This window comes from Triticum aestivum, chromosome 5A, assembly GCF_018294505.1.
Source record: "Triticum aestivum cultivar Chinese Spring chromosome 5A, IWGSC CS RefSeq v2.1, whole genome shotgun sequence".
NCBI lineage: Eukaryota > Viridiplantae > Streptophyta > Magnoliopsida > Poales > Poaceae > Triticum > Triticum aestivum.
This window is the reverse complement of record NC_057806.1, coordinates 385559183-385579370: the sequence shown is the minus strand read 5'-3', so window position 1 is coordinate 385579370 and position 20188 is coordinate 385559183. Positions and strand designations below refer to the sequence as shown.

The window sequence follows — 20188 nt, the reverse complement described above, 5'->3', positions numbered from 1 at the left end:
TTTCCAAATTTAAAAACATGTTCACGACTTTAGAAAGTGGAACAGATAAAAAATTAGTAATAGAAAGGTAAGAATGAATGTGAAGACAGAATATAAAAAAATATGATGAAACAAAAAATAAAAATCGGAAAAAACCAGAAAAATCAAGTCTTGGGGAGCTAGATGGGCCGGCCCAAAGAAGCTACAGGTATCCACGCGATGCGCATTTGATCCTTATTACCCCTCAAAAGAAATTGATCCTTATTTCGCTCTTTAGGCGCGAAATAGGATCCGCCTAGCATTTCCAATTTAAATTGGAGTATTTCTACATGATGAGAGTATATTTTCACCCGAAGATCCATTTCGATCCCCGGTTGACGCGCCATAGTGACAATGGCCTTGCTGGCGGCGGGCCTGTTTTTCGGCTCACAAAGCCCTCATGGGCGATGCTGTTTTTTCGTCTTGAGGACGGCAAGTGCTGAGAATGGTGATTGCAGAAATTTGTTTCTATGGAGTTTACTTGCGAATGTTCCTGGAAATGTATCCTCTCTCCTTTTCCCTCGTGGGTTCCACGGTTTTGTGTGTTCCCACGGTTTCGTGTTACAAGTTAACATCAGTTTAATGGAATGCGGAATTTCTAAAACAAAAAAATGCGTGATCTGTGTGCCGTTAAGATGCACATGTGTGCAATCATTGCTGGCACAAAGAACTGGAACACCGCTGAAGAAAGGTACTGAGGGAGGGGTAGGATGCTTTCGCTGGCTGAATCAAATGGGTGGTAACAGGCGGGCTGCTCCTACTGGTTCTCACCAGAGCCCTTACGTGATGTCTGAGGAAGAATCGCATCTCTTCTACTGCCTCCTCTCAAGGCCCGAATGATTAGCAAACGCGTTTTGCCCTTTATGCTTTGAGTCCGCCAAGTAGCCATCTCTCTCTCCAATCCATGATATAGTAGGTGTAGGTTCGAGCGCTAGGATCTATGCCAAGAGTGCACCTGCCTCCCAGAATGGCTCCAGAGAACACAGAGCAAGCTCCCAGCCTACGGACCAAGCCAACTGAGGGGGTCGACTTCGAGCCGCATCCGGAGCTGCTCATGGCCGCGCGCCGCGGCGACTGGCGGCAGCTCGAGCGTCTCCTTGGCCAAAAAGATGACGCAGCAGCGGCGCCCCCGCCGGCGCCAGTGCGACCGGCACGTCATGATGTGATCGTCCACATCGAGGAAGCCGTTAATGTCGAATCGGCATCCACGGTGACCTCGGCCGACGCGGTCACCGTGGCGCGGGACTCCGTCCTCCACGTGGTCGCGTCTCGGGGAGACGCTCATGAGTTCCTGAAGAGCGCGACGGTGATCTACGACAGGGCCCGTCACCTGCTCGACGCCCGGAACGGCAACGGCGACACGCCCCTGCACTGCGCCGCCCGGGCAGGGTGGGGCGGGATGGTCGCTCATCTCGTGGGTCTCGCGAGAGGAGCCGAGAATGGCGGTGGCGGCGGCGACGACGAGAAGGTGAAGGCGATGCTGAGGATGCAGAACGAGCAGGGAGAGACGGTGCTACACGAGGCGGTCCGTTTGGGCAGCGGAGACATGGTCGGCCGGCTGATGTCGGAGGACCCCCATCTAGCTCGAGTTCCGCCGGCCGATGGCGCCTCGCCGCTGTACTTGGCTGTCTCGCTGGAACACGACGACATTGCACGGCAGCTCTATCAGAACGACAAAGGGTTGTCATACTCTGGACCAGACGGGCGAAATGCCTTGCATGTAGCCGCTCTCAAGGGCAAAGGTGAGGCCTTTTCCCCCATCTTTCTTTTTTTGCCGGGGGCATTCTCCCCATCTTTTACAATTTTATTCAATGCCACTGGATCACAACACGTTCTTTGTGGTTTTTTAATATAAATGATGTTTTATTAACTCGTAATGTAGCATAAGAGAACACATAGCATGATGAATATACATTCGATCTCTGAATAATTAGAATGCACACAATTCTTCATAAAAAAATGTACACAACGTAAAAATAGATATCGAAGATGGCATCAAAATAGTACGTGCAAGTTTTGAGAGAGAGAGAGAGAGAGAGGGAGAGAGAGAGAGAGACTGTCATTGTGTTGTCTCCGCGGCAAGAAAATTCATTGTGTTGTCTCCGCGGCAAGCAAGTTCATTGTTATGCCTGTTTTAGTGAGTGAAGTTATGGGTTTTAACATTCCCTCGGTGACATCCTTCACTTCCACTCTTTCTTCTATGCTACTCAGGGTCAGTTTTGAAAATTTAAGAGATCCAAACATTATCCATCTGAACATTGACCTTTCATTTCAAGAAACTGAATTCTTCCAAATCTATATTTTGAGTTTGTATCTTATAGTTTGAATTTGTATACTTCTTGAATCTTAAAATTCAAAATAAAATTTGAGAAGTTTAAATTGTAAACATTAATTCTAATAATTTAAATTTTCAACTACATATTCTAAAACTCTAAATCTTATAATTTCTTGAATCTCCAAGTCCTAATGCTAAAAGTCCAACTTTTAAAAATTTAAAGTATCACCATTTTATATCAAAATTATGTAAATAATTGAAGAGTCCACCACACACAATAAAGGGAAAATTTTGTTTTTGCCACTCTAACTTTTGCCCACTTTACTTATGCCACTCTAGAATTTGAAATTTCACATTTGCCACTCTTGGCTTTTGACAATATATCACTTTTACCATTCCGTGGCAAAAGCAAAATTTTCGGAGTGGCAAAAGCGAAATGAAAAATTATCATTTTTGCCACGGAATGGCATTTGTGATGTATTGTCAAAAGCTAAGAGCGGCAAAAGTGAGATGCCAAATTCTAGAGTGGCATAATCAAAGTGAGCAAAAACTAAAGTGGCAAAAACAAAGTTTTCCCCACAATAAACACTGCCGCTACATAATTTGTGTATGAAACCGACAATGAAAGTTTGCAAGCCAAGGTTAAACCAAACTTCGATTGTCACAGACTATTGGGAAATCACCACATGATTGGGCAAAAGCCTGATTTTTTTGTTATTTCTTATCAACTATTGCTCTTCCTTTTTTTTAGAACACTATCACTCTTCTTCGCGTTATAGCAATTAGCAAAGACCATGAGGCGAAGTCAATTGGTGCACATAGCTAAGATAGCTTTGAAATATAAGAAAAGTTGTTTGTGTGCCAACATAGTTTCGGCAAAAGCCAAACATATCAACATATCACACTAGCGATAAGCCCCTCATTACGATTTATGCTATAGTTAGCCATTTCAGCCTTGACAATGGGCGTGGCTATACCTCGCCTACTGCGAGAGGTACTGCTGCGTCACCTGAGGAACGCCCCTAGTGCACCGGCCCAGTAGTAGGTTTGTTCTTTTTCTTCACTTGATTTATTTCTCTCGTTTTTTATTTTACGTTTGTTTATATTTTCAAAATATTCTAATAAAAATATTTCAGAAACAATTACTTAAGTTTTGAACAAAAATATGCAGTGTTACAAAATATTCGTGCAACTTTTTGAAAATGTTGGTAGAATTTAAAAAAAATGTTTGTGACGTTCAAAAAGTGTTCACAAACTACAGAAAAATATTTGTGACATATAAAAAGGTTATAAAATTGAATAAATTCATGTATAATTCAACAAAATATTTCATACCATCCAAAAAATGCAGGTGAATTTCTATTTAAAAATCACGTGTTTCAAAAAATATGTTCCTAACATTTAAAAATATATTTGTACAAAATACAAACAATTTTTACGTAGTATAAAAATAAGTTTCATACCATTCAAAAAATGATGTAATATTTTAAATATATGTTCATGTACTTGTTTAAAATGTTCCTGACTTTTTATGAAAAACTCCCTCCATCTCATAAGATAAGATCATTTTGCAAAGTAGTTTGCAAAACGATCTTGTATTATGGGACGAAGGGAGTATCTTCATACCAATGCAAAAAAAAATGTTTGTGTAGTTTTAGAAAATTATTGCAATTAAAAAATGTTCAAGCTGTATTTGAAAAATGTTCAAACCATGTATTTAAGAAATATGTGCATTGTGTATTTGAAAAATGTTCACTGTGTATAAAAAAAATGATTGACGTATACACTGAAAATGTACATTGTGTATTGAAATAAGTAGGCATGTGTCGAGAAAGAGAAACAAAGAAAAATAAAAATAAAAAACTAGAGAAATCAAAGAAAACCAGTGAAAAAACGTTGACAAACAAAAAAAACAAAGAAAATCCGGTGAAGAAAGGAAGAAAAACAGAAGAATCTAAGAAAACTGAAGACGAAACAAAGAAAAACAAAAGAAATTGAAGAAAAACCAGTCAAAACTGAAGGAAAAACCAACAACGATCGAGCAAAGCGAACACGGTAGAATGGGCTGATCTAGAAACCAACGCCATGAAAATACTTTAGGTGAGATGTAATATATCTCAGTATGGGCAACACATAGCCTAACGACTACAATTCAAACCTTTTTTCAATAGTAGTGGACCGATAACTTTATATCAAGCTGATATAGGTACATGCACCCTAGGACAACACAATGTCAACCAATGTGTAAACATATTGCCTACTCTTAGCATTGCAATTCCATTAAGAGCTAGCAATTGCAGAGACAATAAAAATGCTACTGGAATGGAACAAGGATCTCATCAGACAAGCAGACAGATCCAGTAGAAGCACACCTCTCCACTTTGCGGCATCATGGGGGGAGCATGAGGTGATCAGCTTGCTCTTGGATGCTGACCAATCCGCGGCGTATCAGCCAGACATCGACAGATCGTTTCCCATACACGTGGCGGCGTACGCGAACAAAGTCAAGGCAGTCTCTGTCTTGCTCGACGGCCGCCGGGACTGCGCCGAGCTACGTGACGCCAATGGCAGGACCTTCCTCCATGTGGCCGTCCTTGAGGAGAGCCAGTCTGTGGTGACATACGCCTCCAACCTGCAGAGCAAGAAATTTGCATCGTCGGTGATGAACATGCAGGACAAGGACGGCAACACCGCGCTGCATCTTGCGATCCAGATGGGGAACATGTGGATCTTCAGTCCTCTAATGAAGAACCATGAAGTTAAGCTGAATCTGAGAAACAACAAGGGACAAACGCCACTTGATCTCTCGTGGATCACGACACCTGCAGGGGTTCATTACGGATTGGTAAGCAATTGTTTGTTGGTCGGTTCATGCATATAGCTCCACTGACTTGCACTAAGAGAATGATTTATTTTGTGTTCTTCCAATGTATTTTTTGCAGAACCCAAGAATTATGATACATAGGTTGCTTCAAGATGCTGGCGCAAAGAATGGCACATTTAGATGTGATCACTTCCACAAAGAACATATTGTTTTGCTAGACCCGAAGGAAGAAGCGCAGAAGATAACCGACTCCACACAGACCATAGGCATCGGCTCTGTGCTGATCGCGACGGTGGCCTTCACCGCAGCCTTCGCCCTACCCGGTGGCTACCGAGCGGATGACCATCCGAATGGCGGCACACCGACGCTGGCCAGGCACTATGCGTTCGACGTGTTCATCATCGCCAACACGCTAGCCTTCATCTGCGCGTGCCTATCCATCACCAGCCTCATGTACGCGGGGGTCACCACCGTGGACATCCGCACCCGCATGATCTCCTTCGTTATCTCGGTCACGTTCATGGCCGGCTCGGCTAGGAGCCTCGGCGCTGCCTTTGTGTTCGGGCTGTATGTGGTGCTGGCCACGGTCGCGCGCACAACGGCCATCGCTTCATGCGCGATCACAGCTCTCGCATTGGTCGACGCCGTGTGGGCCTTCTCGATGGTGGCCAATGGGGAGCTGATGCTGCTAAAGAGGCTTGGAGTTCGGGCATGGTGGAGGCTTCCATGGGCGATTCTACTGACCTTTCTGTCGCAGTTTTGGCCTTACATTGTGATCGCCGGCGTGCTAATATTTTACAAGGTTGATAGAGTTCATTGACTTGTAATGACATTGTGGGACTGCTCGTAACGCATTTAAATTGCTCAAGTACTTTGTTTTGTGTGACGAAGAGGAGGGAGAAGGAGATTAACATGTGAATTCAAATCTTGGTGATTGCGCTATGTGAAATATGAAAGAGAAAAATATTCTTTATTCCAAATTTGTGATTCTTCATATAAGTGGACGTCTCTAGCCGAATCCCTAAAATTTGCTGGTCGATCAGATGTGAAACATCTGCCGCATCGTCCGCACGCCATGCCCCCTGATTGAACCATTTGCAACATTGCCCCTATTGCAAGACGCGTGAGCACAACACGAACCACAACCGCCGCTAACCTTTCTGAAGGCACCGTTGCATTACCGCATCCCTCCCATGTGGATTTCTGTAGCTCATGGGGAAACCCTTGATCTTGTGTGATCGGAAGATGGCAGCGCCTTGGTGTCGTATTCCCCCCGGGGACTTCGTCTTAGGAGCTGGGCACCGGGGAGCGGGACCAGTGGAAGGCGGCGATGTTGGCGTCGGGACTTCTGTGGCAATGATGATGGGGGAGCAATGTCGGAGACGCAACTATGGTATAGGTAGTCGCTCTTCTCCGGCATGTCTGCGGGATTGCCTCAGATGGTTTGTTGTTGTGAAGTCAAAGCTGCAGTGACGGGGTCCCGATGGCGTGCGATGACGAGCAGCAGGTGGTTCGTTTGATGATCTCCTGTGGCACTAGTTGTGCCTTGTTCCCCTTCGTAGTTCTCTATCAGAGTCGGAGCTGCACCATCTAGTCGCAGGTGGCTGAGTTCTGGCGCGGATTTTCATACATTTTCACGCGGGGTCTACAGTATGGGTTGAGTCATATGGTGAATCCTGGGTCATTTTCTCAGGGATTAGGGATGGCAATGACGCCTGTAGGGGAGAAATGATGACGATGGCGCCTGCATGGTGTCTCGGTGAGACCCTCTTCGGAGTGATGTGTGTGGACTATATTATGTGTACCACTCAGTGATTGTGATGGTATTTCGTCCGGTTTTTCATAATTAACCGGGCAACCTGGTTTTCACTTATTTTGTAATTAACCGAGCAATTCTTTTCTTCTTAATGAATGTAGGAATCCTGCCATTTTGGAAGAAAAAAAACAAGACTTAGATGCTTTGGAGGCTTTGACAACAACCTTTCACATTTCATGATGTCACCAGCTCCATGTCGTCGACAACTTGTTGTAGAATAAGAGTAGTTTTTGTTTGCAGGGTTAGAATAAGAGTACTTAGGTTCACCAGATCAACACCGAGAGAGATGTACCATAGAAAACGCAATTTACATTTTATACCTACTAGAAACATATATAAGACCTCTAGTGTCGAGTATAGCAGCCCATGTGCTGCCCTACATGCCATCTCGATAGCAGGTCTGTATAACGTTAAGTTAGTGAAGAAGTCAACGACTTTATGCATTAACTGGTTTAATTTACTCCTCAACTATGTTTGAAAAGAGGCCCCTAGCAGCTTGAGTTTTGGGGTACATAGTTACACAGTGCATCCGGTTCAAAAACTTTATAATAATCGTGAACAACTTTTATAATAGGATGAGGCAAGAAGATTGATACACCGGTGCATCCGCTGCAAGGATGTGCAAGGCTGTACTCGGTCAACGTCCATCCCTGCAACCTACTACTCTGGCATGTTTGATAAAATTATGTGTTAGTTGAGTATTTGTTTTAGGAATTTTAGTTGAGGATATTAATATGTTTGGATTTCAATTTCATGTGACTTTGATGTGGGCGTGTCCTCTGTACAACACCGTTTTCTTTGGCAAATGGTAGCGGAAACACAAAGTGACATCGGCTAGGTGGTGCTTTTTGAGTTTCGGGTCTCAAGCTCGAAGGTGAAAATTCTTAAGTTTGACCTTCGTTGGCTGCATCTTGCAATGGCTGTGTGTACGTGCCGTGTCCTTGATGAAGGCATTGCTTTGGAGCTTGCTCAGACATGCTCTCTGAGGCGAAAACTTAAGATCCAACCATCAATGGTTTGATTCGACAATGACGGCGCTTGCACGTGGTTTTCTTTGTAGAGGCGTTGCTTTTGAAGAAAGTTTCTTGTTATGTTGTCAAGGAAGATGGATGATGGTGTTGTTTCTTTGTGCGCTTGGTTGGTCGTGTCACCTTTTCTTTTTACATTATTCTTACTTTTATCTTTTTAGCTGTGTACATCTTCTGTATCTTGACTCGCTCTTGATATTATATTATTGCAATCAATAATATTATGTTACTGTGAAGGCCGGATGTAATTAGTATAAACTTAATATTAATATTTTATGCTTTGTCAAAAAATATGATTGATTGATAACTTGCAGCACTTCAAACTTGGAAGTCAAATGTTCATTGTCGCTTACATGTCACAATCATTTGACGGGTTGTTTTGACTATACCATGGATATTTTATGAAGGTGACCTAAAATGTGAAGCGGACTGAGCAAGAGGTTTAGCAAATTCAATGCGATAAGAAAAGGACGTAAGGTGTGCGCCAATGTTTCATATATAGATATAAAAGAAAAATGTGTTTCGGTTCATGTGGAAATGTCTAACCTCTTGATGAGCAAGTGACAGATATGTCCTATGCTATGCAAACTAAATGCATATTAAAATTCAGTTTTGCTAAAGCACATCTAGATGTGCTCTAAATATTGCACATCTAAATCATATATATATATATATATATATATATATATATATATATATATAAATATATATATATATATATATCATTGATTTTACGCTAAAATTCATGCAAGCATTTTTAATCTTTTTTTATTTTTAGTTTGATTGAGTCATTTAGATATGCAATAATTAGGGCACATCTAAGGCACATCTAGATGTGCCGTAAACATACCTTATTAAATTATGCATGACTTATTGGTTCCTTCAAAATCCTTCAAAATAATTGTATGCCCTATTATTATTGGCGACACAGGTCCACACATCCCCGCCGGAGACACAGCTCCATATTCCCCCGCCAGTGATAAGCACAACAATAGAAGGGGGAAAGAGTGGGGAGAATATTATTCCTACACTGGAACAACACCACCGCTTTGCCGGCCCAAACCAAACTTGAAAACTCCCTAAAGAATACCTAAAAAATGTCACCCATGACGTTGTACGACTAGTCCGGGCCTAATGTCGAGCTGGATGCGAACATAACCATGCATTGACTCCCTCAGACTGGGTCCCCATTGAAGATCGTTGCGCTGGATCGCAAACGCCACTGTGGAGCACTGCCCGAGGAAGACTGCAACTCGAACACACATCTCCTTCACCATCCCGCAGCAGCCCTCCAACTCCTCCACAAGCAGGTTGCCCCCATCAGGACCTCCCCGATGACGCCGGCGCCACACGGGCTTTACCCAGCGACCCGCCCCGACAGCAACGACGAAGGGAGTAGATGGGGCCATGGCTAGGGTTTTGGTCGTCTGCCTGGTCCTCTATCTCCACGAAAAGGTGAGCGTCAGTTAGCACTGCTGCTGTATATTACGTACTTCCTCCAAGCTTTTTTGGACGGAGGGAATACTAGTTTGTACTCCCTCCGTTTTTATTTAGTCCGCATATTAGCTTTGGTCAAAGTCAAGCTTTGTAAGTTTTGACTAAGTTTATAAACAAAAATATTAATATATACAAAAAAAAATCAATTTCACTAGATTCATTATTGAATGTACTTTCACATCATATAGATTTGCTATGGTAAATGTTTATATATTTTTCTATAAAGTTGGTCAAACTTTGCAAAGTTTGACTTCGGTCAAACCTAATATGCAGACTAAATAAAAACAGAGGGAGTACTATTTTGGGTGATCACTGGACTACTGCACTATTTCCATAATACAGCTCTCTACATGCTTAGATTAATTGGTATCTTCAAGATGACAAAAGATGTTCCATGTGTCCCCCCAAATCCCATTTAATTTCCATGACTTTCCTTGGAAGCTGATGCGATAGCTTTGTGTTTCCAACGTCCGAATATATTCTACCCATAATATACAAACGACTAGTCTCTCATTTTTATTTATGGAGTGGCCATCAGTGAGATGCAGCCATTCTAAACAAACTGAGAACAGAAGATTGATGCCTTACATCATATCTTTACTCTCACTTCTTTGGTATACTTGGTTTATGGATATCTAACCCAGCTCCATGATTGAGCAGTCGTTGACCAAAGTTTATATTTGCTATCCCCTATAAATTGTGCTTTCTGCTAACCATCAATCACACACGCAGAAAAACTCTCTGACTAGAGCGCGTTGCATCCGCATCCTCTACTGCGATGGCTTTTGCTTCTTCCTCTACGGAATCCCATGTCCTCCCTCACATAGCAATCTTCCCCTTCATGGCCAGGGGCCACACCATCCCGCTCATCCAGCTTGTCCACCACCTCCGTCGTCGCCGCCTCGCCACCGTCACCTTCTTCACAACCCATGGCAACGCGGCCTTCGTCCGCGAGGGACTGTCCGGGGCCGACGAGACGGCCATCGTCGAGCTCGCGTTCCCCGCCGACGTTTCGGGCATCCCACCGGGCGTGGAGAGCGCCGAGGCGGTCACGTCCATGGCCTCCTTTGTCGCCTTCGCACACGGCGTGTCGCTGCTCCAGCCACAGCTCGAGGCGTCGCTCTCCGCCATGGAACCTCCGGCCAGCCTCCTCATCGCCGACGCGTTCCTGTACTGGACGAACGCGTCGGCGGCCACGCTCGGCGTCCCGAAGGTGTCGTTCTTCGGCATCTCTGCGTTCGCACAGGTCATGCGGGAGCTACGCATCAGCCACGATCCGTTCCCGGCGCTGCAGCACGCCGACGTCGACGGCGACGGCAATCCGGCGACGTTCGCGGTGCCTGAGTTCCCGCACATCAAGCTCACGTTGGAGGACTTGATGGCGCCCTTCGGCGACCCGTCGTCGGTCGCGCCGATGATGGAGCTGGACGGCAAGCTGGGGAAGGCCATAGAGGAGAGCCATGGCCTGATCGTCAACACCTTCCAAGGCCTAGAGAAACCGTACATGGAGTTCTGGAACAAGCACTACAGGCCCACGGCCTGGGCCATCGGCCGCTCTGCCTCTCCCAGCCCCCGTCTTCTTTATCGGGCGACGCCGGCCGGCCATCATGGATGGAGTGGCTGGACGAGAAGGCAGCCGCCGGCCGGGCCGTGCTGTACGTGGCGCTCGGGACGCTGGCCGCGATCCCGGAGGTGCAGCTGAAGGAAGTTGCAGACGGGCTGGAGCGGGCCGAGGTAGATTTCATATGGGCCGTGAGGCCCGAGAATATCGATCTTGGTGCAGGGTTCGAGGAGCGTACCAAGGGCAGAGGCTTGGTGGTGAGAGAGTAGGTGGATCAATTGGGGATTTTGCAGCACCAGAGCATGAGAGGGTTTCTGAGTCACTGCGGGTGGAACTCGGTGCTGGAGAGCGTCACAGCTGCTGTGCCGCTGGCAGTTTGGCCTATGCATGCTGATCAACCTTTGAACGCAACATTTGTAGTTGATGAGCTCAAGATAGCGGTTAGGGTCCACACGAGTGATAGAACGATGCGGGGTTTGGCCACGAGCGAGGAAATATCAGAGGTGGTCAGGAAGCTTATGCTCGGGCAGGCCGGAATTGAAGCGGCAAAGAATGTTGCCGGGCTATCGGCGCTAGCTATGGAGTCCGTGTTGGAGGGAGGGTCCTCTTGGAAATCAGTGGAGGAGATGATCGGTGAGTTGTGTGCACCCAACATGCATGCAAATGTTGAGCCAAGCAAGGAGGAGTCTTGAGATGTTTAATTGTCATCGTTTTTTCTTTCCAACAAATAATGTGGTGTTGTGCTCTGTAGCTCTACCAAACATTTATGTTGGTCACTGGCATTTGCTTCTCATGTCTTGGATGAAAATATTTATATTTCAGGATAGTCCCCAAAACAGAATTAAATGGTCCCAAATATTTATATGAAATTGAAAGTTTCCCAAGACCAAACTGGGTAGAGAAATAACCAATCTTAGGGCCAGTTCTTTTGACGGTTTAAAAAATAAGCCGCCTCCTCCCCAACATTTTTCATAAGCTGTCTCCCTCATTCATTGGGGCTTCTGAACTAGTTATGGGATAACTAATACGGAAGAAAGAATTGCACTCCGGATAGCAAGATGATGAAAGCTTGAGTTTCTTAGAAAAGAATCTCGATGAACACTTTGAGAATGAATTAATTCCTTGATGAAACACCATGTCGAACCTTCATGAAGAACTCCGGTAAACGAAAATGAAGAGAAGTTGGAAACACAAGGTGAAAACTTGCAATGATTAGATGGCTCTTCACGTTGAAACAAATTGAGATAGCTTGGAACTCTGGAAAAGAAAAGATGAAACAATTGAAACCGAGAATTTGGTGAGCCTCCGGAATAAGGAATTGAATTTAGTCGATGAAACAAGAATAATAATTACATTATGCGTATCCTTCAACAATTTAATTGCTGACAAACAACGGATTTGGCATACTACTTATTCCCGTAGCAAGGATTAAGAGAGATATAGCATAAACTTGGGAAGGTCTTCAAGAAATCACCGGTCGGGATTGAAAAGAACGAATGAATTGATACGGAAGAGAGATCTTGAACGAACCACCGTAAGAATTAAAAATGAACAAAGAAAAGATAAGGAAGACACCGGGAAGAATTTAGCAAATGAACGAAGATGCTTGAGAGAATTTAGTTACATGAGAACGAAGAGATCAAGAACTGATTAGAGGATAATTGATCGGTGCACCGGTAAGATTAGGAGAATGATAACTGAAAGCTGGGAAAAAAATAATTATGAGATGATGGGCTCCGGAGAATCAAACTGAAAATACTCTGAATTACTCCGGATGGTTGAAAAGAATATCTCACAATCGCAAATAATTATGAGAGGATGGCAACAAGCTAGAATCACGAATCTTGAAGAGAATGGAGCAAGATTGAGAGAAAAATCTTCTTCGGTCTTCCAATCTGAGAATGACGATGAGAAACACCACCATGAATTATTGAGGTACTCCGGAATTAGAATTGGAAAGGTTGAACCAACGATGAAAAGAATTTTGAAAGATCTTGGAGAAAGACATTTGACTGATGAAAAATTCATTCTTACATCAAACTTGGAAAAAGAATTTGAGAGTAACACCGGGAAAAGAGAAGAGTCTGGTAAGATCCTGGGAAAAGACCCGTGGGTTAGGGCCCACTCAAAAGATACACCGTTGAACAATTTAAAAGAGAGAAAACCTCGGTTGAATTAAAAGACTTGAATGAGATAAACATTCTCAAAATAGGATTAACGGATCTTGAATGACAAGACGATCCTTCTGAGATATCTTCAGCACTCCGGAACAATTGAACAACAAGAGGTGAATGATTAAGGATTGCACCGGCATGAGAAAACATTGAAATGAGGAAAAGATATGATCAACAAAGCTTGACTTGAAACCACCGGAGAAGAAAAAGAACGAAGAACGATGAACTTGAAGCTCCCTTAGCATCTTCGTGAGAATCACCGGATAAGAACATTGACGGAAAAGAATGGAAAGACTTCACATCAATAAGATGGATACTTGATTAAGAAATCTGAATCCTTGAAGGAAAATGGTGGGTGGGCGGGAAAAACAAAGGCAACTTGGAGATGGATGAAACAAATAGCGTTGAGAAGAACTGATACTTGATCTTGCGGATGTTGAAATGATCGGATCCACTTGAAGAGAAACACGCCGGTTGAAAAGAAATTCAAATGACAAACTCGATGATCGAGAAGGATTAGTATTCACATCGGAGTATGAGAACACCATTTGGGGAAGGTATGGAATCAACACTTGACATTGAAGCAACTTGAATACCACAACTCAAAACAAAACAAAGGATTGGCTTGCGGAATAAGCCGAAACAAACATATGATAGAGATTTCGTCCGAAGTTTTCGTGGTGGGGCCTACACGGGCTCGATCGTACAACACCATCATGTACAAGGCAGTGCACATGACATACGAAGCGTCCCCGAGTCGGCATAGCCAAGGACTCTTTAAGACACAACGAGACCACTGTAAAACCAACCGTGAATAGGCGGACTACTAGACGTCGAACCCCAATTTCATATCATACATCTGTCGGAAAGATATCCTAAGAGCTACTTGAATTCCCACTTATAAACTCCCGAAACTTTCCGGTTATGCAATCAGGTGTTGGGGATACAGGGGAAGCATAATATCTCACCCGAAACTAACAAATCCTACATCCAGCTGTATCCATCCTTCAACACATAACCAAGAAACCTTCGGAAATCATCTACCTCAACCTTCGAAAAGCATCCGTTATACAAGTTATGGCAATACTCCCGAACTCCCGCCCCAGTACTGGGTGGCGTCGAGGTTATCTCACCAACGAACTGCATAAAAGAGATTTTTGATGTCGGCGTACTAAACTCAGGTATTCCAGAACTACAACGATAAAATTATGACGACAACACCTCGGAGCTCAACTCCCCGGGACACTTCCACAAAACCCCTGACAGGAGGCACCAAGACAATGTTCTCATCACAAAACCATCGGAACGATTCCAAGATACCCGCGTGAACCTAAATTTTTAGTGAAATTTGAGAAGAGAAGAGTCAAAACTCTATGTCAGGATGCCTTACCAGAGCGATGAGGAGACTGGGGAGTAAAAAGAATTCCTAAACTCTCCGATATATAATTCCTAAATGACTCAAAACATTTTTCTAGACACAACTCGGCCGCTAAAAACGATCAAGCAATGGGGCTCCTAAGGTCGGGGAAGGCTCTGATACCAACTTGTAACGCCCTCGATGCGGCTATATCTCCCACGTGTCGAAGCACGACTTAGAGGCATAACCGCATTAAAAGCAATGTCGCAAGTGAGGTAATCTTCACACAACCCATGTAATAAAATAGGGGAAGAAGTTACATAGTTGGCTTACAATCGCCACTTCACACAATTACATGAATAAAGCATTACATCATCCAAATACAATCAAGGTCCGACTACGAAACCAAAATAAAAGAAGAACCCCAAATGCGACAAGGTCCCCGAACGACCCCAACTGGGCTCCACTACCGATCAACTAGAACGAAACACCACAAAGGACAAGATCTTCATCGAGCTCCTCCTGAGCTTGGTTGCGTCAACTGCACGGTCTCATCGGCACCTGCAAGCTGGTTTTTGGAAGTATCTGTGAGCCACGGGGACTCAGCAATCTCGCACTCTCGCGATCAAGACTATTTAAGCTTATGGGTAAGGTAAAGGTATGAGGTGGAGCTGCAGCAAGCGACTAGCATATATGGTGGCTAACCTGTTCGCAAAAGAGAGCGAGAAGAGAAGGCAAAGCACGGTCGATAAAAATATGATCAAGAAGTGATCCTAGAACAACCTACGTCAAGCATAACTCCAACACCGTGTTCACTTCTCGGACTCCGCCGGAAAGAGACCATCACGGTTACACACGCGGTTGACTCATTTTAATTAAGTTAAGGTTCAAGTTATCTACAACCGGACGTTAACAAATTCCCATCTGCCCATAACCGCGGGCACGGCTTTCGAAAGTTCAAATCCCTGCAGGGGTGTCCCAACTTAGCCCATCACAAGCTCTCACGGTCAACGAAGGAATAGACCTCCTCCCGAGACATTCCGATCAGACTCGGTATCCCGGTACTCCAAGACATCCTCGACAATGGTAAAACAAGTCCAGCAAGACCACCCGATGCGCCGACATCCCGATAGGAGCTGCACATATCTCGTTCTCAGGGCAACACCGGATAAGCAATTCCGTACAACTAAAACCAGCCCTCGAGTTTCCCCGAGGTGGCGCTGCAAGGGGCTCTAGTTTGGACCAACACTTAGACAAGCACTGGCCCGGGGGGAGGGTTAAAATAAAGATGACCCTTGGGCTGGCTTAACCCAAGGGAAAAAAGGCTAGGTGGCAAATGGTAAAACCAATGTTGGGCCTTGCTGGAGGAGTTTTATTCAAAGCGAACTGTCAAGGGGTTCCCATTATAACCCAACCGCGTAAGGAACGCAAAATCCGGGAACATAACACCGATATGACGGAAACTAGGGCGGCAAGAGTGGAACAAAACACCAGGCATAAGGCCGAGCCTTCCACCCTTTACCAAGTATATAGATGCATTAATTAAATAAGAGATATTGTGATATCCCAACAAGTAAACATGTTCCAACAAGGAACAACATCTCCATGTTCCAACAAGGAACAAGCTTCAATCTTCACCTGCAACTAACAACGCTATAAGAGGGGCTGAGCAAAGCGGTAACATAGCCAAACAACGGTTTGCTAGGACAAGGTGGGTTAGAGGCTTGGTTCAACAATATGGGAGGCATGATAAGCAAGTGGTAGGTATCGCAGCATAGGCATAGCAAAAGAGCGAGCAACTAGCAAGCAAAGATAGAAGTGATTTCGAGGGTATGGTCATCTTGCCTGAGATCCCGCAAGGAAGAAGAACGAGTCCCTGAAGAAGACAAACGGACGTAGTCGAACGGTTCCTCACAAACGCGACGTTATCGGAACTAGCCCGAAGAAGCAACACCGGAAAGGAGCAAACAACATAGTAAACAACCACCACATAAGCATGACACGATGCGCAAACAAGTATGATGCATGTCCGGTTTAATGAGGCATGGCATGGCAAAGTGCACAAACAGCCCTACAAATTAAGTGGAGCTCAATATGCAACTCCGTTGCACATTGACGAAACACCACATTCAAGTTATTTAGTTCGATCTCGTTTATGTACCCCACAATATTAAATGTTGTTAAGCATGTCAAGAGGTGAAACATAAAGGGATTATCTATCTAAACAATTTAAATGGGGCCGGATATAGCAAACAACAAATCCGGTAAATCCCCATATGCATTAGTAAATTAATGCAAACAACAATTTTAAACATTCAAAAGTTGTTAACATGATGCGGATGACATGTTCAAGTTTTATGCAAGTTTTATTAAAAGTTGACAGGATAAGAGATGAGGCATTTGACATCGTGGCGGAAACAAAATGGGTGCCACGGCGACGATAACGAAAACGGTGCCACTGCAACGTTCCAGTTCCAGTAACTCGATTGAGATACCGATGCAAAGGAGAAGTGTGCAGATGCATGCAAAAGATGGTGGGGCACTCCCGGATACCGGGTGTCCCATGAGTCGACGATGGTGATAAGGCAAAAGAGGGGCAACGTGCACCGACAATTCGGGCACGGAGCAAGCACGAGCATCTCAAACAACATGCATTCATTCTCGGAAGGTCGTCTCGGCGGTTATACCTTCGAAGCGTGCAAACGAGACGGTTTGAGTTCGTCGAGGGATGTAGTCGTTCCGTGATGGTAGAAGAAGTAGTGGTACAATTGGTCCTCGCCGGTAGTGGTACACGTTCGTTTTAAAGAGGTACTTGACGCATCCGAGGTTTCCATAGGCGACGGTAGTGGAACTTGGTGAATCCGAGTTCTTCGAAGGTCGTCATCGAACTTGGTCAAAAAAACAAGGCGTGGGTAGACGTTCACTCGACGGTCCTTGGCAACGGTCACCGTACACGGTTCATAAACGTTCGGGTCTTCCGTAGAGGTGCTCAACGCACTCCGGGTGTGTAGTCGACACGGTTCGTAGATGAACTTGGCGGGTCCTCAACGTCCTGGTACTTGGCGTTCGGAGCGGTGGTCGTTCGTGTGCCGTAAGTCGTGGTACTTGCCGATCTTGGTGAATCCAAGTGTCTCGGTGGCGGCCATGGTACTCCTTGATTTGGAGGGTCTTGACAACGACAAGAGGGGCCAGAGGTTGTGCACGACGACAGCGAGAGCTTCAGTGGCATGCAGCGCACGACGGTGATGCTTGGGTTCCATGGAGGGGCACAAAGGCAAGCAGGCAACGAGGCAGGGGCGATGTGGGAGGAAGCAGGGGTGCAGGACGCGCGTGGAGAGGCTTGAGGTCGATCTCCTGGTTCCGGCGAAATCCGAAAGGAGCGGCAGGGACCTGTTGGCTTGCTCCGGCATGGTGGCCAGGACATGATGGCGGCGTCGAGGTACGGGGCCCCGCTGGAAGGAGTGGAGGGGCTCAGGCATGAGCTCCTGCTCGAGGAAGACGACAGGGAGGCAGCAGAGCAGGGTGAGGTCAGCCTGATTCGGAGCTGAATGGCAGCAGGACGGCGGCGGCTGCAGGCATCCATGGCCTTGACGAGGAAGTAGACGATGCAGCGGGGCGACGAGGATGGACGGCGCCGGCGTAGAAGAGGAAGGAGGGCGGCGCTTGGCGTCCCCGGCGATGCGGCGGCCTCCTGGCGATGCAGCGGACTCCTGGTCGCCGTAGAGGAAGCAGAGGGCGGCGCTCGTCGGAGACGGGGAGGCAGCAGCGAAGCGGCCACACGGGGGTCTGCTGGACGGGCGCGAGGAAGGAGGGGCGCGGGAAGTTTCTTTCCCTGGAGCAAGATGGGGCGCGATCGCCATGGCCCGAGAGAGAGGCTGCAGGGGAGAGGAGAGCAGCGCGTGTGGGGAGGAGATGGGATCGGGATCCCTGGTACGATGCGTGTGTGTGGCGGCACAGGGAGAACGAGGTTGAGGGAGATGGGATCGGGCGATGCTGGTCTCTGGCGGCGCGAGCAGGGAGACGAGAGAGATGGGGATCGGGCCAGGGGGAGGGTTAGGTTAGGAATAGGTGGGCTTTGGCCTTGGGCCGGCCCAGTAGAGAGGGAGGGGCTGCCCTAGAGAGGCCGACGGATGGACCTTAGGCGGGCTTCTTCTAGGAGGCCCAAGTGGCCAGATGCCTGGCTGGGCTCCTCTCTCCTTAATTCTTCCCTTAACAAAAACAGAGAAAAAATAAGAGAAAGGAAAAGAGAGAAAAGAAGGTTAGAGGAAGAATTTGGGCATGGGAATAAATTTCCCGGACTCGCAAAAATGCGCATGTTCCAAGAAAAAATGGAGTGGGCATTTTTTAAAGTTTTAAATTCAAACTCATTTGATTTAAAATCAAATGGTGCGAATAGGAAGTGAGGGTTAGGAAGGTCCAAAAATGTTCGGATTTTTTTGGAGCTCCGGAAAATGACGAAAGAATTTATGGGCAAAGTTTGGAGACCAAGAATTGAGATAATAAAGGCATGGGATATTTGCAAGTGTGTTATGGTTAATTCCAAATAAATGGAATAATTACTATAGCTCTCTAAATATCGAGAGGATATGTTGTAAAGAGAATCACCATGTGAATTCCCTCGGTTTAAATGAATCGAAGATCCATACGGTTTATTTAGTTGAGTTAAGAAAAGAAATGACAAGATGGCATGATGACATGATGCAATGCACATGATGCAAAGATGAATGCAACAGACGAAACAAATCATACAACGAAATCTCGGAAACTCTGGAAGACATCTGAAGCTCCGGTCTTGGGGCGTTACAAGACTCCACCACTACGAGAGGATCTCGTCCCGAGATCTAGGATTGCACCGGAGGGAAAAGAAGAGGAAGAGAAGAGGTAAAACTAAGTTGTTTCTTTGACAAACGAGTGAAACCAAAGAACCTTGCAAAAAAAATTGAGCAAATTGAAAGAAAGAATGCAACGGGGATAAACGAAGTTGAAAGCACTCCGTTAAGAAAGAGGAATAAGAAAGAACCGATTCGGGTAGCACTCCGCTTGAAAAGAGATGAAAGACTTGATAAGATGAAGGAGCTTGAGCAAAGGGCACAACACTCCGATTGAATGTATAAACCCATAAAAGAACACGCTCCTGAAAACACAAGAAGATGGGTTGAAGAGAGCAACATCACAATGCCTCCGGATGAAGGAGTAAAAGGTAGATCGTCGGAACGAAAGAACGGAGAAGAAAATGGCAACTTCTGCCACAAGTGAGCTTGAAAAGGCATCCTTAGGATAAGGGTAGAACGGAGTTGTTGGAACACCAACAACGAAAGGATAATCTTGATAAGGTCTTGTAGTAAACATTATGAGGTGACAACTTGCCACTCACGAAAAAAGATTTGATTGGATTGATATTACAAGGAGACGAGAAACTATATCACCGGGAGGATAAATGAAGAACTTGGGTCATTTATAAGCACCACAATTAGCAATGATCCTTAGGGAAGGCTTTATGTGAAGTATAGCCCAAGATAACTCCAATGACGAGATTGCTGGATTTAAAATATCTCATTCTTGACAACATGTGAATCATGACAACATGAACTCAATTATTAAGAATGACATAATGCCACCTCCAATAATACGGAAGAAA

General features: G+C 45.4%; 1 protein-coding gene and 1 pseudogene across 1 annotated transcript; both read left to right on the top strand.

Annotated features, from left to right (window-relative positions):
* The first annotated feature begins 918 nt into the window (after positions 1 to 918).
* Positions 919 to 6091, top strand: LOC123106965 (ankyrin repeat-containing protein At5g02620-like). The gene is made up of 3 exons (XM_044528986.1): positions 919 to 1760; positions 4594 to 5138; positions 5236 to 6091. Exons 1-3 carry the CDS (start codon positions 959 to 961, stop codon positions 5935 to 5937), a joined length of 2049 nt encoding a protein of 682 aa, XP_044384921.1. The 5' UTR covers positions 919 to 958; the 3' UTR covers positions 5938 to 6091.
* Positions 6092 to 10166: 4075 nt separating this feature from the next.
* Positions 10167 to 11812, top strand: LOC123106964 (UDP-glycosyltransferase 90A1-like; annotated as a pseudogene).
* Positions 11813 to 20188: the final 8376 nt, after the last annotated feature.

Bases quoted from the DNA above. Each gene is read 5' to 3' on its own strand.
- LOC123106965 (XM_044528986.1), top strand. From the start codon at position 959: ATGCCAAGAGTGCACCTGCCTCCCAGAATGGCTCCAGAGAACACAGAG. The intron at 1,761-4,593 runs GTGAGGCCTTTT...TAGCAATTGCAG, and splicing joins AGCCGCTCTCAAGGGCAAAG to AGACAATAAAAATGCTACTG. The intron at 5,139-5,235 runs GTAAGCAATTGT...TATTTTTTGCAG, and splicing joins CAGGGGTTCATTACGGATTG to AACCCAAGAATTATGATACA.